Here is a 17,625-nt window from a genome sequence, read left to right as displayed (position 1 = left end):
TGCGGTTAAAGGCGCTGCAGTCTGGAACCGCAAGACCGCTACGGTCGCAGGTTCGAATCCTGCCTCGGGCATGGATGTTTGTGATGTCCTTAGGTTAGTTAGGTTTAACTAGTTCTAAGTTCTAGGGGACTAATGACCTCAGCAGTTGAGTCCCATAGTGCTCAGAGCCATTTGAACCATTTTTTATAACCACGTTCTGTTTATCTTCTTATTCTTTGAAATTCTCAGAATCAATTTTTCGGGTGTTTTTATAGATGTATTGGTACAATGTGGTACTACACACTATTCCTAACTCATTTTCCGAAACGTAAATCCAAAACACGATGTCAGTGTGAATGGGAATAAGATGACATAATGCGGCATTTACGACAATCTGCAGAATACAGTCAAATACGCTATCGTTATTAAGCAGGCATGGAAACATCCGGTCAGGGAAACTGTAAACACTTCTATGCGTTACAGCTGAGAATCATGGATATACTGCGCCTGATACTGTTAAGGAGGAGGCAAGGGCGATGAAGGCAGGCACGTCACGTCGATGGAATGCGGTCATGCGTTATGGCAACGTAGATGCAACTTTCGGTACTTTGATGAATAGCGCGCCTGTGTCGTCTGCTAGCCACTTTGTGTTCGTGGCGCTGTGCACGGTGCAGTGCGCATGCGCGAATCTGCAGCTGCTTGCTTTTGACTGGCTCGCGCGATGCGAACCGACAACAGCGCTTCGTTTCTCTAGACCCGAACGGTATAGTTTTCGAAATGCATACTGAATAATGCAGGGTCTCTAATTCGAGTACTAGATCGTTCGGTGCTCTTGAGTACCGAAACTATCGGTCCATGGCGGAAAGATACAGAATAGGCACCCTGGGCTCCAAGTGATAATGCCCACCACATGATGCCCCTCTTTGCAGTACACCATCCACCACAGAGGTCTGGTCCACCAACCCTAGCAGTCACCGTCAGCCCCAAAGTGATCACGGCCGGACTCCTGCCGCAGCTGCGCCTCCCACAGCTGCCCGACACACTCCACCACCCCATGATGCCGACGTATCTCATTTGCGGTGAGTTTCGACACTAGACGTGCGGAATTTCCTCGTGTGTAATACCACCTGTTGGGACATTAACATAAAAAATCAAATTTCATTTCTGAATACCACCTGTTAGGACACGATCATAAAAAATCGATTTTCATTTCTGAATTTTTTTGGTAATTCAATGGCAAATTGTCTGGACACATTATTTCTTTTTTATAATACTTATTGTATGAAGAAATTCGAAGCTTGAGTGGGTGTGAAATATATTTAGTACAGGATCATCGAAACGAACTTACTCTATATGGGAAATATATCCTTTCCCAAATATTCTTTATATAGTGATCTTTATGCAGGCTCTGCTTTCAGTGATGATTATGTATGTTACAAATTACTTCTGAAGGAAATAGATGTGAAAGCATTGTTCTTGTGTATTGTCATTCAGAAAAACCTAGGTGTTATTGGAATGAATAATTGTGAATATCACTGTATGGAGGTTCTCTGAAAGAAATAAAGTAAGCAGAAATAGAAGTAGAAGAGCAAAAAAAAAAAAAAAGGATATTCTCCACAAGAGTATGATATCACTTGTTTCGAGTGTCTAATTAAAAATAATTGTAATTTGCTTTCAATGATTTCTTTGGTCACATGAATATGTGGTGACTATTGAAAATTTGGCCACACCGGGATTTGAACCTGGATATTTGGTTATCGCATCAGTCGTCTGAACCATTAGGCTGCCCAAGCATGCCTCCAGTTATGGCTCAGTCTTCCACTTCACTGATGTTTCCACCTTTGATTGCCAAACGCTAGTAGCGGAGTTTATCCCACAGGTTATCAGGGAATAGCAACGCTCAGAGAATGGAGTCTATGGAGGATCGTGGCTTATGTTACTATGAAGGATGTGTATGATAACCTCTAGTGATAATGTTTGGAAATCATGGGTGTCATCAGCCACAGTGAAAGTTTGTGTGAGACCTGCTGGTATGCTAGGGTGGCCTAATGGTTAAGCCACCTGCATGTGATGGGCAAGAACTCCAGTCTGTTCTGTTATAAGAACAGTTGAGTGGAAACATGCGGACCACTGCGCCTTGTTACATGTAAACGACCTCATGCAGCTGATAGACTTTCACGTCCCATGCATACTGTTCCTCATTAATCATGGCGCACTTTTTGCGTAATTCCATCCTAAAACTCACTTTTGATTTTGGAAACAGTGATCGATGTTAGTGAATATTGGAAACTGGGTTCACAAAAAAACACTACCGGACAGTGAGTTGATGGTTTTACAACATGACTTAATTATCAGTGCAGTTTAATTTAAAGTCACTGATGGGGCAATTTGCACATGAAAAATACTTGTACAGCACTAAGAGTAACAAAAGTGAGAGTATTCAACATACCTTTCGGAATTAATCAGAGCAGGGTGCTGCAAGCTATTCTATAATATGGAAGTCTCTTCACTATTCAATTGACAACATGGGAGGAAAACGAGTATTTTGTTGACAACAAAGTGAGAAAAGTATGAATTGACTTATAAAAACATATTCGTCCTATATAGTGATTGAAGAACTTGGTGATTTGATTAATTAGGATGGTCAGCCATTTATTTTCATGACATACAGTTCCACTGTAAATTTAAAAGCCTGGTGCAAAACAAGCAATCATAGAAGACGAAGGACACTTTTACCGAAGCTGTAACAGGAACAAGAGCCCAGAAGAACTATGCCAGATTTGGCGAATATAAATTTGATGAGTCATTTAACACAGGAGATATATGCTAACAAAGAGTCAGAAGAAAGTATTGGGGAACGGATTAGAAGCAGAACACAGTGAGGATCACCTCATGGAAGAAAAAAAAAAACGAAAGCTCTTAATGTAACATGACCTAGCAACATGCATGCGCAAACACATGATGACATTTGGGACATGTGGAGCAGTAAATAAAATGTATAAACGGACTAAAGACGAATGTGGAATTAGTCTAGCAGTGATGCAGACCACAAATGGGGAAACCCACTGACATCACCGACTTCGATGAATGACAGATTTTTGTGGGCAGTCATATGGGAACCAGCATCTCAAAAACAATGAAGCTGGTTTCCTGTTTGCGTGTTACTATCGTGAACATCTGTGGAAAGTGACTGAACGACAGTGAATCGAATAGTATGCGACAAGATGTTGAACGCCCATGCCTCAGTGCAGAATGTGGAGGTTGGAGGTTTGTCCGCTGTGTAAAATAGGGTAGGGGATGATCTGGGACAGGCACAAGTCCTCTATACCAACCTGGCTAGTGCGAATTGCTGACCACGGGGCTCTTTGCAGCAGACACCAACGCCTACACATGTCGGCCCAGTGGAACCATCAGTTACTATTGTAACATGCGCGAGATCATAGAGGCTGGACTGTGGGTCAATGTAGATGTGTTGCCTGGTTGGATGAACTAGATTTCTTGTCGATGGTCGTGTTCAGACATTCCGTCATCTAAGCAAACGTCTAGTCTAACCAGTTACTTAGTTAGTTCTTACTAGTTAGTGAGTTACTTAAATGTTTCATGGATCATTTTGCACGATAAATCGTAATAATGTGTACCAAGTCTCTTTACATTCACATCACAAATGAATTTGCACACATGGTTACATTCTGAGCATTTGTAAGTTTTCTCTTCCTCTTTTTTCAAAGAGAAAACGATAAACAGATGCTGTGACTCAGTAAGTGCTACGTGACACCTTTTCCACTTTTACAGTATGTTTTCAAATTTTTGTTTATTGTCTATCAGGCATTTTATATCACCGGGTAAAGATCAAAAACATTTGTTGCAGCATTGTACACCTTTGTTTGTGCTAAAGACAACCTTGGTCTGAAGTAATGAATGTGATTTTTCCTTCTGATATCGTAATTATGTACATCATAGTTCCTTTCGAATTGTAGTAGTTTATTTACAACAAACTTCATTACGGAATAAAAAAACTGTGAAACAGTAGTCAGAATGCCCAGTTCCTTAAACAGATGTCTAAAAAAATGATCGTGGGTGAGCACCCCGTATTATTCTTATTACACGTTTTTGCGCAATGAAGACTTTCTTTCTTAAAGATGAGTTATCCCAGAACATCATTCAATATGATATTAATGAATGAAAATATGCAAAGTACACCAATTTACTGATTTTTGTCTCCCATAGATTTGCAGTGATTCTAAATACAAATGTGGCTGAACTAACTTGTTTTAGAAGTTCCAAAATCTGCTTTTTCCAATTTACATTCTTGTCAATATGGACACCTAAGAATTTTGAAGCTTCCACCATATTTATTACTTCCCCATTATGTTTTACACTTATCATTGGTGTAGTACCCCTAGATGCACATAACCGAATATGTTGTCTTTTTGAAATTGAGGGTGAGACCATTAGCAGAAAACTAGTAAACTTTGTTTACCATTTCGCCTCTTTCTGTATGATTACCTGATTGATCACAATAGCAATGCCATCTGCGAAAAGAACTAATTGTGTTTGTTGTATATTAGGAGGAAGATGGCTTACATACATGAGAAACAATAGACTTCGGTATCCCATAGTGATTTATCCCTAGTGAGAATTATGTCCCCAGGTTATATTAGTTGAATTACTATCTAAAACTTTATGCATTCTTTTGATTTGATATGACATTGTCCACCCGTTGGCTACACCACCAATCCCATAAAACTTCAGTTTATCTACGAAAATACTGTGATTCACAGAGTCAAAGGCCTTAGAAAGGTCGCAGGTATACCAACCGACGCTATTTTATTATCCAATGCCCGTAAAATCCGGTGAAGGAATATGTAAATGCCATTGTCAGTAGGGCAATCCTTCTCAAATGCAAATTGTGATTTACTGAGAATATTATTGTTGCTACAGTGAGATACTGCACTAGAATACGTCACCTTCTGAAAAATTTTGGAAAATGATGTTTGCTGTGAATCAGGCCTCTAGTTATTGATATCTCTCTTGTCACCTTTCTTAAAGACGGGTTTAACAACGGTATATGTCTGTCTGGAAAAATTCGTTAAGTTTGTGACGCATTCCATATTTCAGAGAATATGGGGCTTGTTAAACAGGAACAGATCATTAGGACTCTATTGGTAACACCATCACAACCAGAAGAGCTTTTGTTTTTGAGAGGGTGGACAATTTTTTTTTTAATTTCAGAAGGAGAAGTTGATGATAAAATCGTATGACTGAATTTTATGTGAGTTATTTTTTCAAGATACAGCTATGATATATTTCCTTCAACTGTTTGTCCCTATGCTTTGCGCTATATTTAAGAAATGATTGTTATAGCATTTGCTACATATGACTCATCATTCCATTCTGTTCAATAGTTTATTACTTTTGAATACATCGTGGGAGCAGCCAGTGATCAATGCTATTACTAATAGTTACTATTAAAATCAGTCTTGAACACAAATTTATTTATTCTGGTAACCTGTTTCGACCACGCCTGTGGTCATCTTCAGGCCAAAATGCTGTATAAGCAGGAGCCACCTTCTGGTAGTGTTCTGTGGCTGGTTGTTCTATCTCTCGTTTCACTACATTCCATACAGATTCACCAACTGCGATATGGTCGCGTATGCGAACATGATCCATATAGATTTATTCTGTTCTGTGACTGGTTGCCCTGTCCCTCGTTTCACTACATTCCGTATAGACTTACGTCTGTTGTCAGAATGACAGATTTCTGACATTACAAGCATGTTACTTGATATTTTAATAACCTTTCTTAGTAACTTTGAGTAGTTTTTGTTGTGTACTGTGGAAGTAATCTGATGCACCATGGCACCTGTGACATACTTGAACATTATTACAGCACTTGTACCACATCACACTCTACATCATCCGTGAAAACAATGGCACCTTTCAGCATGTTAACTGGCGGTATTTGTGTTACAGCGTTATGGGGATCATGACAGTGAACTCACACTGATGCCTTGGCCACCAAACTCGCCCAACGTGAACTCAATGCAACACATCTGGGGTACTATCAGATGGCAACTCTGTAGCCACAAGCCACGAACCCTTTATTTGTGGGAACTGTGTGATCTGCTCATAGATTCCAGGGAGCTACCAACGACTCGAATCAGTTACATTCCAAATTTGGACGAACACGCCATTAAGCAGGTGGTCGTAACTTTTTGGCTAGTGGCTAGTGGTGTTTGTGTGTGAATGTGTGTGTGTGTGTGTGTGTGTGTGTGTGTGTGTGTATGTGTGTGTGTGCTCATCCACATGTGCATCTTTACAGAATGGTGTAACGGACTCAGAAATGTGAGCGGCAGCTTCTTAGATCACTAGTGGTGTTTGAGACACGATTTTGTACGAGGGTCGTCCAATAAGTAATGCCTCACATTTTTTCTCCTCAGATTTATTGTTAAGAGTCAGAATTTGGTGACAATATGCACAACATGTCTTGTCCATGTCCTGTTTTTCTACGTTCTATGGTCATACGTCAACGTCGTGGAACAGAATGTATTCCCTACTGGTAAAAGCTCTTGTCCTGTAGTCACTGCATGACTTACTCTCTCATCATCTTCAAAGTGTTTTCGCAATAGAGAATCTTTAAGTGGACCAAAGACATGGAAGAGTGCCAGATCTGGACTGTAGGGTGGATGAGGCAGTGATGTCCAACCCAATTTGGCGATGTGCTCTCATGTTCTCAGACTTGTGTGCGGGAGTGTATTGTCGTGTTGGAGCAAGACTTCTGCTGGATTCTTGTGCGATCGAACACGTCAGAAACGGTTCCTGAGTTTATTCAGAATCTTCACATATGCCTCTGAATTGGTGGTTGACCTTCTTGACATCACATCCACGAGAATGACACAATCACAATCCCAGAAGACAGCCACCACGACTTTTCCGGCAGAGGGCGTAGAGTTTCTCCTTTTGTGTACATGAGGATGGTGCCACTCCATGGACTGCCTTTTGGTTTCTGGTGCAAAGTGGTGCACCCAGTTTTCGTCCAACGTAACGAACTATAACAGGAAGGCCTCTCTGTCGGTCTCAGAACGCTCCAACAATTCAGTTTCTTTGAATATTGTCGTCTCCTGTGAACATTCATGAAACCTATTGTGAACACGTCTTTGACTATCTGAGAGCCTCTATTGTTGTAGACGCACTTCCAATGCTGACCGACAACTGTAGAGCCAATTGTCGAGTTGTGATACGCCGGTCGGCACGAATAAGGGCATCCACACGATTCAGCATCTCTGCAGCAGTGGCTGTGACATGAAGTCACGTGCGTGGCTGATCCTGGAGCTCTGTTTCTGCATTTACTGAAACTGTACCTATTTTTACCCATCGACAAACTGTACTCCTACACTGCAGCATCGCCGTACACGGCACACAAACGTTTATGGATGTGCACCACGGTTTCTTTTTTCTTCACACAAGAATTGAATAACAGCACGCTGCTTGTGAGGTGAGTCGTATGTAGAAGCCATTTTGACACTGTACTACGCCTCTGCCATTTGCCAGAACGGTTCAAAACTTCGCTGGAGCACAGAACTAACATCAAATGCCGCCTATGTATATTAATGGATTTTTTTAAAAAAATGTGTGGCATTACTTATTGAACGACCCTCTTACAAATGTACACAACTTGTGTGACACCTTCCCCACATTTCTAAAATTGGATACATTGGTCCCTATATTACGCAAACCTGAAAATCAGATGATCCCTAATACAGTACACAAACGAGTGTACAGTGATGCAAATGAAAACGACAAATGATTACGATTGTTCCACGTGGCTCCATGGCCATTATCAACAGGTAACACACAATGTGATTTTTTGACGACGACGCAAACACCATAATAAACAATACAACATGACTAATTTTTACAACCCAGGCAAATACACACGGAAATAAACACAGCGAGAAACCAAACTGTAGTATTACACATCACACAGTAAAGGAGAAGGGCAAAGAAGCTACCAGCAGAAGAGTTAAGATGAAATGCAACAAAATGCTGGATGTGGGAAGCAAGTACAAAATATTTTTACACATTTCAATACTCTGCGTGCGAATCCAGAGAGAAGTAGAGAAGAAGGAGTCTACTGCTACAGGCAGTACTGCAGAAGGAAATGACAGCGTTTTAATCACTTTAACCTGACGAGAAATATGAGAGGTGATCAACTCATCTTCAGGATTAAAGCATCAAATCTTTTCCAATATCTGAACGCTCCTCAAAAATGTTGAGTCCTGATACACACATATAGCGAAGTTATCAGCCAAACCAATATTTCATAGAGGCTTTACTGGGGGGTAGGGGGTGTTCATCTCAAAGAAGTATGACTGTGGCTTGACAACATTACTCAATATGGATTTCAAATTTTAGCACGTGCACTACATAACAGAATGACACTACTTCTTTTAAACATTGTAGGTGGTTGCCAAGGCACTACAACCGTGCTGGATTTACTGAGGATACACAAATACGTTTTAAAAGTCATCCACCATTCGGGATTTGACAATGTGTATGATCGAATGAAATATAAAAAGGTGATGAACGTGAGGTACAACATTGTAATAGATGAGCCATCCTGAATCAATGTTAATGGACAGTTTATGACACTATTACCAGTGAATAGCCAGATTCAATAGGGATGGCTACTGTCTGCAACGTTAGACGCAACCTGTCTCGAAACATTACCAGGACTTCAGGTTTCCTATATGAAGATGGTAAATCAGGGATGTATAAATGAACGAAATCAGTTTGCTGATCAAAAAGAAGGACGATTTCTAGAAAATCGAGAAAATCTTGACAACATATGTCCAAGTAGTGAAGTGAAAGTGAAGTGTAAAAAGAATCCAAACTGACATAAATGGGCATAGATAGAACCATAAATAGGCTGGACATGAACTAGTTTAAGTTAACCGGGATAAATGGTGTCAGTTAATTCAGAGTAGCCGGACAGAGTAGCCGAGCAATAAAAGGCACTTCAATCTGGAACCGCGTGACCGCTACGGTCGCTGGTTCGAATCCTGTCTCCGGCATGGATGTGTGTGATGTCCTTAGGTTAGTTAGGTTTAAGTAGTTCATAGTTCTAGGGGACTGATGACCTAATCAGTTAAGTCCCATAGTGCTCAGAGTCATTTGAACCGTAAGAAAATGTTTGCACTGATAAAGGATCCTGAGATGGGAATTTTTGATAATCTCAAAATGTTAACTTCATGGATACAAATGCCACCAGTAAAATATTATAGCAATATTCCTTCCACTGCCCACCACATATTCTAACAAAACATAAGCAGTGCTATGTTCGTCAATGGGACGTGGTACACGTCTTCAGAACTCTATGGCACATCGAACAAAAGTACTGCTGCGAGCCACAGTCGCAGGAGCTCAAGCAGTGGTGCTGAACATCGCGGATGACAAGAAAATATTGGAGAACAACCATAGTCCTATTTACAGATGTCTCTTAATTGCAATGGAGTCCCCTAGCGAAAAAATCTTGATCAACATAGGATAAATATATCATAACTAGATTACATTCGACTGTAATACGTTGACATCAGGTATTAACAAATAATAATATAAAAAATACCAATGCTAAAATCAAAGCCAACTGGTAGAATGTATTTAATAACATTTTCACAGTCACAGAAAAATTGTATAGTAATTTATGAAGTCCACATTTGCATTGCCTGTTATGGTGTTTTGTAGAAGGAAGGAAGATTTGATGGAAACTTCCTGTTAACAGTGTGGTCGTTAGAGACGGAACACAAGCTCGAATTATGAAAGGAGGGAGAAGGAAATCAGCCATGACCCACTCAAAGGAACCATCCCAGTATTTTTTGGGAGTAATCTAGGAAAAATCTTAGAAAACCCCTAAATCTAGAGGGTCTGACAGGGATATGATGCGTCTCTCCTATTTGTGAATCCAATGTGCCAAGCAATGAACCACCTTGCTTGACACGTCAAGTACAAAGAATGCTGTTGGATTTACATACAAGGGGAAATTGTTTTTATCACCAGAGCAATTGACATCGACATAAAATTGAGACACACTCTTCAACTGAATTCGTCTGGTCGCCATTATGCTGCTTTTAATTATCTGTCACAGCGAAAAATAAATATAAAGTTTCAGGTAAGTGCTCACTCTAATGAGGGAATCGCAATTATAGTGCTGGTCTGTCAGCAGCTTCCATTTGTCTTCTCAGGTTCACTACGCTGCAAGTTCAGTATATCTGAACGCTTAACACTGATTACCATTTCAGTGTATCTTAAATGTTTCACTTGTCACTGACACAGTCATTCCTTCTGATTGCATTTAATTCATTACGCTTCCATTATTGTTTATATCAAGTACATCTTCTCAAATGGTACTCATCATAATTGAGTAATATTCTGATATTAGCTTCTTGTTTCCGCTAGCTGTCATTAAGTGAAACATTTTCGTAATGAAACTTCCTGGCAGATTAAAATTATGTGCCTGATCGATACACGAACTCGGGACCTTTGCCATTCGCGGGCAAGTGCTCTACCAACTGAGCTACCGAAGCACGACTCACGTCCGGTACTCACAGCTTTACTTCTGCCAGTACCTCGTCTCCTACCTTCCAAACTTTACAGAAGCTCTCCTGCGAAGCTTGCAGAACTAGCACTCCTGAAAGAAAGGATATTGCGGAGACATGGCTTATCCAAAGCCTGGGGGATGTTTCCAGAATGAGATTTTCACTCTGCAGCGGAGTGTGCGCTGATATGAGTGCTAGTTCTGCAAGGTTCGCAGGAGAGCTTCTGTAAAGTATGGAATATAGGAGACGAGGTACTGGCAGAAGTACAGCTGTGAGTACCGGGCGCGAGTCGTGCTTCGGTAGCTTAGTTGGTAGAGCACTTGCCCGCGAAAGGCAAAGGTCCCGAGTTCGAGTCTCGGTCGGGCACACAGTTTTAATCTTCCAGGAAGTTTCATATCAGCGTACACTCCGCTGCAGAGTGAAAATCTCATTCTGGAAACATCCCCCAGGCTGTGGGTAAGCCATGTCTCCGCAATATCGTTTCTTTCAGGAGTGCTAGTTCTGCAAGGTTCGCAGGAGAGCTTCTGTAAAGTTCGGAAGGTAGGAGACGAGGTACTGGCAGAAGTAAAACTGTGAGTACCGGGCGTGAGTCGTGCTTCGGTAGCTCAGTTGGTAGAGCACTTGCCTGCGTCAGGCGAAGGTCCCGAATTCGAGTCTCGGTCGGGCACACAGTTTTAATCTGCCAGGAAGTTTCCTATCAGCGCACACTCCGCTGCAGAGTGAAAATCTCATTCTGGATATTCGTAATATTTGACACCAGTAGAGAGAGAAAAGAGTAAAATATTATAAATGATAAAGGAATTTACAGGGACATAGAGTTAAAAAATCTTAAGGTATAATAATTTTAGGGTTTCCTTCGTACTTTTGTGACTGAATCATGCGTTTCATCTGTTTCATATTAGTACTTTTTAAAAATTGGTATGTCCAGCAATTGAAATATGGGATAGCAACAATTAATGTGCAAAAGATGATTGTTGATAACATTGCAATATTTTGGACTGAATTATTGTTGTCAATGAAGTCCACACTGTGAAGGTTTTTAGAGATGCATAGAAGATATAAAAGAAAGAGAACTTTAAAGTTTTGGGAAAACTGCTTTATAGGACTTCAGACAGTCTGCATATTTGTACAAATGAATATTCATCAACGAGTCCATAAGCTGTTAATGTAACTTGCTAACATCATTGGAGAAATACGACTCACGAAATTGCTTGGTACAGCATGACCTTTCATAGCTCCTCGAGATGCAGAGGGAAGCTGGCCTTGGTTGACACTTTGAGCACATCCCTATAGGTCGGCATCTCTGCCAGTCTTTGTAACCACACACTTACAAAACCTAATCCCCTGCCACTGTGGGTAACATATGTGGCTGCTTTAACAGTAGATTTAGAGTATATAGTTCCCCATATCTTAACAGCAAATTACAGAGGCACCAAAGACCCCACACAAATGCCCAAGCATACAGAAAAGTAGCTCAGCTGCGCAGAACGTCTGTTGGACTGGAGCAGCAGTTTCTTGTATTGGAAGTGATGAGACAGACAGCTGATAATTAAAGAGCTGATCGAAGGACATGCAGAACAATAATGACAGAAGCAGTAGGCTAAAAATCTTACAGTGTCACTGATCCATACCAGTTGCCGAGTGATTACCGCTACAACAACATTGGTGTTAGACACAGATAGAGACATTTGCGTGTGAGCCACCTTGGTTGCTCCATACCAGAGTGTCCAACTCTACAGTTGACTGTTTGACCCACACCTGCAGGATTAACACATGCAACTTTGACCTCTGCCAGTGCTATGTGTGTTTTAAAACGAAGTCCTACCACTTGCAGTATTTGATGTCAGACTGCGGGTCCCTGTAAACCAATGCACACTCCAAGCTGGGAAAGGTGCTCCAGTTCCGCCAGAATCTTGGCTAGCAAACGCAATGGGGATCGAACCACTTCCAGGCCGTTGTCCACTGTACACTCATTGAAAATTGCAATTGTCCGCCTAACTATTCGATATGAAACATCAAAAAACTTTTCGTATATCTGTCAGAAAACAAAGACATATTTTCAATGTACGAACTGCATTAGTCAGTCTTTTTGTTTGCTTGCAAAGACTCTATTTCAGTTGGAACAGCGAAATCAGCATCTGCATGTGCACATAATATTTTTAGTGTGTGTGTGTGTGTGTGTGTGTGTGTGTGTGTGTGTGTGTGTGTGTGTGTGTGTGTGATTAGTGGATATTGGATTTGTCATCTGTATCATCTATATTGGCATGATATTAAAAGAATTTTACTATTGATTGTCTTTGGTTTATAAACAATTTGCTGCATTTCACTCTTTACCACATGTAACACACAAGTTATGGAATTAGAATGGAGTTACTACCTATTGGGTTCATTGTATTGAGGTTACAAATGCCAATGACAAGGTGCAGTTTCTTGGTACCTACATCAATAGAGTATGGAACATAATACTTTCAAGTAGCTAAAGTTGGCTTACAGAAATATGGGTTACGGTCATGTACAAAAGTGGGCGACGTATTAATTTCCTCTTAAGGGCTACAGATTTTGTTGCTACATTCGGAGACATGGGAGCCAGAAGAGTAATCTAGTCAAAAAGTGAGTGAGTGTGCAGCAATTCAGTAGTGTGGGCTTGGCGTTTGGGTGTGAGATTATGTGCAGATGTTTATGGGTATCTTTCAGTGAACACATGTTTATGTGTTTGTGTGAAGGGGGTGGGCACAGGGAGAGCTGATTTGGTACCTTTATTGTATCTAAAATATGCTGAACAATCCGGCCGTTGGTAGGGTACTGATGTAGGGGACCGATGACCACATATTTTAAGTCTCATAGTGCTCAGAGCCATTTGAACCATTTTATGCTGACCAACTTATTTGGTGTACTGCAAAAATTTTCTCTCCTTGGTGTCCATGTGACACAAAATATACGAATAAGTGGGCTGGTATTTATTTGCTTCCATGTAAGGAAATTGCCTGAGATGTGATTAAGTTCGTGTGTTTGCTTTTTAAGGGGGGTAGGATGTCAAACGGGCCGACTTGGAGCAGAAGAGGCACCACAGGACATTTTATTTTCTACTGTCTATACTTTTACAAATAAATTCATAGAACTTTGTCAGCATGACCAGGAAGGATTCGGGATTCACACTCATAGCAGTGGAAGTTCAAAAACATAACAAAATAAATTTTTTTACATGTGAAATTTCATCATATTTTCGCTTACTATTGGCTGCATTTGTTGCTATAGGTACATTTTTCTTCACAAGTAAGAGAGATTCTTTGATGAATTTTGCACAGCCTTCAAACCATACTTACAGGTGTATGCTCCAAGTCGGCCCGTTTGACGTCGTACCCCCTTAAGTGTCCGAAGGGATTGCTACAGACAGAGAGCAAGTGATGGCTGTACTAAGTCTATGTGTTAGTGGAGGTTACGACGAATGACAATAGCATGCTGAGGCTGAAGGGGCTTATTGTTCGACGAAATTTGACAACTGATGTAGCAGATGGAATCCAGGAGTTTTGATTGGAAAGCGGATGAAGACTTTATGAGGGGGCGGTGCTGAATGTCTGTATCTGATAATCTGACTTTTCCGTATCACAGACAGATGTTTATTCACAACTGCTGACAGTTTTGTTTCTGTGATTGTTTTCATCGCTTTGTGAGTGTGTTTATTGTAGAGCTTAAGAACCTCGGTGATTTGTGCAGGAGCCTTTCTGAACAAGAGGGCGACAGCAGGCTGATCCAGGCAGCTCAGCTGGGGGCGGTGGAGCAGTTACGCCTGTTGATGGCGGCAGGGGCGGACGTCAGGATGAGGGACGCGTCCAGGCAGACTGCCCTACATTGGGCAGCAGACAAGGGACACCTGCAGGTGGCGAGGTGTTTGTTGGAGGGCGGGGCCGAGGCTGACGCCAGGGACAGTGGGCAGAGCACACCCGTGCATGTGGCTGCACTGTACGGCCACACGGCTCTCGTGCAGCTACTGCTGGAGTGGAAAGCCGACCCCAACGCCAGGAACGAGTTGGAGAGGACACCTCTGCACTCTGTGGCAGTCTTTAGCCACGAAGAGTCGGCAGCTGCACTGCTCGAGGCAGGGGCCGACAGAGAGGTCAGCGACGGAGGTGGGAACACCCCTCTGCAACTCGCCAGGCTGTACAACCAGCAGAAACTCGCTCAGATGCTAACATAACAGTACCATATGTCAGTAAGGAAATAAAATTCACTGCATTTATTTCGTTATTTCCTAATTAAATGATAAAAATTTAATCCTCTCATCATTCCGTCTGCCCAACATAGTGGAGAACTAATGATTGTTCTAGCGACATTTCAACAAGCACTACAATGAAAGATATCAAAAAACTAACATAAGCAACATTTCTTTAGAGGAAACAGTTTGAAAAACATTTCTTGAGAAAGCTGCACAAAACTCAACAGCTGAAAAATTCTCCAATCATTATCAGTAAATTCCATTACCCTGCCAGAAATCTGATAAAATGTCCAAGTAGCTCATAGTAATGCAGCCAATCGTTTCTAAGCCACAAATCATAAAATATCTGCCGTTCTCAAAGATGTCACTTGGCAGCATCCAATTCTTTATATTATTTTATTACTGAGAAGTATTTGACAGGAGCATATGTGGTGAAATGTTCGTCTAGTGGTAACTGCACCACACACAGATTACTACCAAATAACGTGTTCGGTTACAACGCATTTCCAGTTCTGATTTCATATTGAATTTCCTTCTCTGTCTCCAATACAGGTGACGGAATACTTCGTGAATTTAATTACAATCTGACATTGATAGCTATATTCACACCACATCAACAGCCCATCTTCAATTGTATAACCATATTCTATTCAATTAAAGAGAATCGAAGAACTGCCTCAAATCATTCCTTTCCCACACAATTGCAATGTGCTGTTCCAAAACGTACTAACGTCTGTCAGATAATATCGATCTTCACTCCCAAATCCCGGTATACTACAGTAAATTTTTCCGCTTTCCACATATCCCACAACCATCAGCGTATTTCCCTCAGCCTGGCTTCACGCCAGCAGAGCGCCTGGAGGGGCTGTCACGTAACCCGCCTGCCTTACTAGCTGGAATATAACGAGAACGTAACATAACACTATTACAAACTCAGAAAATTTCTCTGCAAGGTTTTGAGATAGTCAGACAGGTCCAAAATGTAAAATATGCTAAAGGTCCATATTGTTCACTCTAAAACACTTGAAGAAATGGCGTGAGTCCGTAGTGCGGTCGGAAATGAAAGATAATACATCCAAAAAATGGCGTTCCTATGATCGTAATACTGTCGTGAAAACTTTTTGTCTTCAAACTAAAATTGTCCAAAGAATTTAAGTTGCACTTGAGAATCAGCTAGATCAGCAGTAAGTGCAACAAGAGAGCAAAATATAATTCACAACGCCACATACGAAATATGGCACAGATCCCACAGTGTAAATATCAGGCAATAATGAAAATCATAAAAGAACAAGAAATAAAATTCCATGTTTTAAGCCTCAAAAACAAGAGACTTACTGCTATACTAATTAAGTGAAACATACATACCTTTATATATATATATATATATATATATATATATATATATATATATATATATATATATATTGTTAGCACATATATATATATACAGGGTGAGTCACCTAACATTACCGCTAGATGTATTTCGTAAACCACATCAAATACTGACGAATCGATTCCACAGACCGAACGTGAGAAGAGGGGCTAGTGCAATTGGTTAATACAAACCATAAAAAAATGCACGGAAGTATGTTTTTTAACACAAACCTACGATTTTTTAAATGGAAATCCGTTACTTTTGTTGGCACATCTGAACATATAAACAAATACGTAATCAGTGCCGTTTGTTGCATTGTAAAATGTTAATTACATCCGGAGATATTGTAACCTAAAGTTGACGCTTGAGTACCACTCCTCCGCTGTTCGATTGTGTGTATCGGAGAGCACCGAATTACGTAGGGATCCAAAGGGAACAGTGATGGACCTTAGCTACAGAAGAAACTGGAACACCACATTACGTCCACATGCTAACACCTTTTTATTGGTCTTTTTCACTGACGCACATGTACATTACCATGAGGGGTGAGGTACACGAACACACGTGGTTTCCGTTTTCAATTACGGAGTCAGGCCAATAGATGTTCAATGTGGTGGCCATCATTTGCTGCACACATTTGCAATTTTTGGCGTAATGAATGTCGTACACGTCGCAGTACATCTGGTGTAATGTCGCCGCAGGCTGCCACAATACGTTGTTTCATATCCTCTGGGGTTGTAGGCACATCACGGTACACATTCTCCTTTAACGTACCCCGCAGCAAGAAGTCCAGAGGTGTAAGATCAGGAGAACGGGCTGGCCAATTTATGCGTCCTCCACGTCCTATGCAACGCCCGTCGAACATCCTGTCAAGAAAAAAAAAATGGTTCTGAGCACTATGGGACTTAACGTCTGTGGTCATCAGTCCCCTAGAACTTAGAACTATCTAAACCTAACTAACCTAAGGACATCACACACATCCATGCCCGAGGCAGGATTCGAACCTGCGACCGTAGCAGTCGCGTGGTTCCGGACTGCGCGCCTAGAACCGCTAGACATCCTGTCAAGAGTCAGCCTAGTGTTAATTGCGGAATGTGCAGGTGCACCATCATGCTGATACCACATACGTCGACGCGTTTCCAGTGGGACATTTTCGAGCAACGTTGGCAGATCAATCTGTAGAAACGCGATGTATGTTGCAGCTGTTTGGGCCCCTGCAATGAAGTGAGGACCAATGAGGTGGTCGCCAATGATTCCGCACCATACATTTACAGTCCACGGTCGCTGTCGCTCTACCTGTCTGAGCCAGCGAGGATCGTCCACGGACCAGTTATGCATGTTCCGTAGATTCACTGCCCCGTGGTTTGTGAAACCCGCTTCATCGGTAAACAGGTAGAACTGCAACGCATTCTCTGTTAATGCCCATTGACAGAATTGCACCGTGATTTCCCTAAATCGTTTCA

The 17,625-nt window shown here is 41.3% G+C and overlaps 1 protein-coding gene across 1 annotated transcript; it reads left to right on the top strand.

Moving 5' to 3' along the window:
• Positions 1 to 892: 892 nt before the first annotated feature.
• Positions 893 to 14,769, top strand: LOC124719774 (ankyrin repeat domain-containing protein 6-like). Its single transcript, XM_047244972.1, has 2 exons — positions 893 to 1,058; positions 14,261 to 14,769. The coding sequence occupies exons 1-2, from the start codon at positions 893 to 895 to the stop codon at positions 14,767 to 14,769; spliced, it is 675 nt and encodes a 224-aa protein (XP_047100928.1).
• Positions 14,770 to 17,625: the final 2,856 nt, after the last annotated feature.

The sequence above is a fragment of the Schistocerca piceifrons genome, chromosome 11 (assembly GCF_021461385.2).
Source record: "Schistocerca piceifrons isolate TAMUIC-IGC-003096 chromosome 11, iqSchPice1.1, whole genome shotgun sequence".
NCBI lineage: Eukaryota > Metazoa > Arthropoda > Insecta > Orthoptera > Acrididae > Schistocerca > Schistocerca piceifrons.
Note: the sequence above shows the minus strand (reverse complement) of the source record. Positions and strands in the feature narration are given on the sequence as shown.

What these genes read in the sequence shown, in the direction of transcription:
- LOC124719774 (XM_047244972.1), top strand. Translation starts at nt 893, where the DNA reads ATGCCCCTCTTTGCAGTACACCATCCACCACAGAGGTCTGGTCCACCA. An exon ending in GCCGACGTATCTCATTTGCG is followed by an intron (nt 1,059 to 14,260) that starts GTGAGTTTCGAC and finishes TGTTTATTGTAG; the next exon opens with AGCTTAAGAACCTCGGTGAT.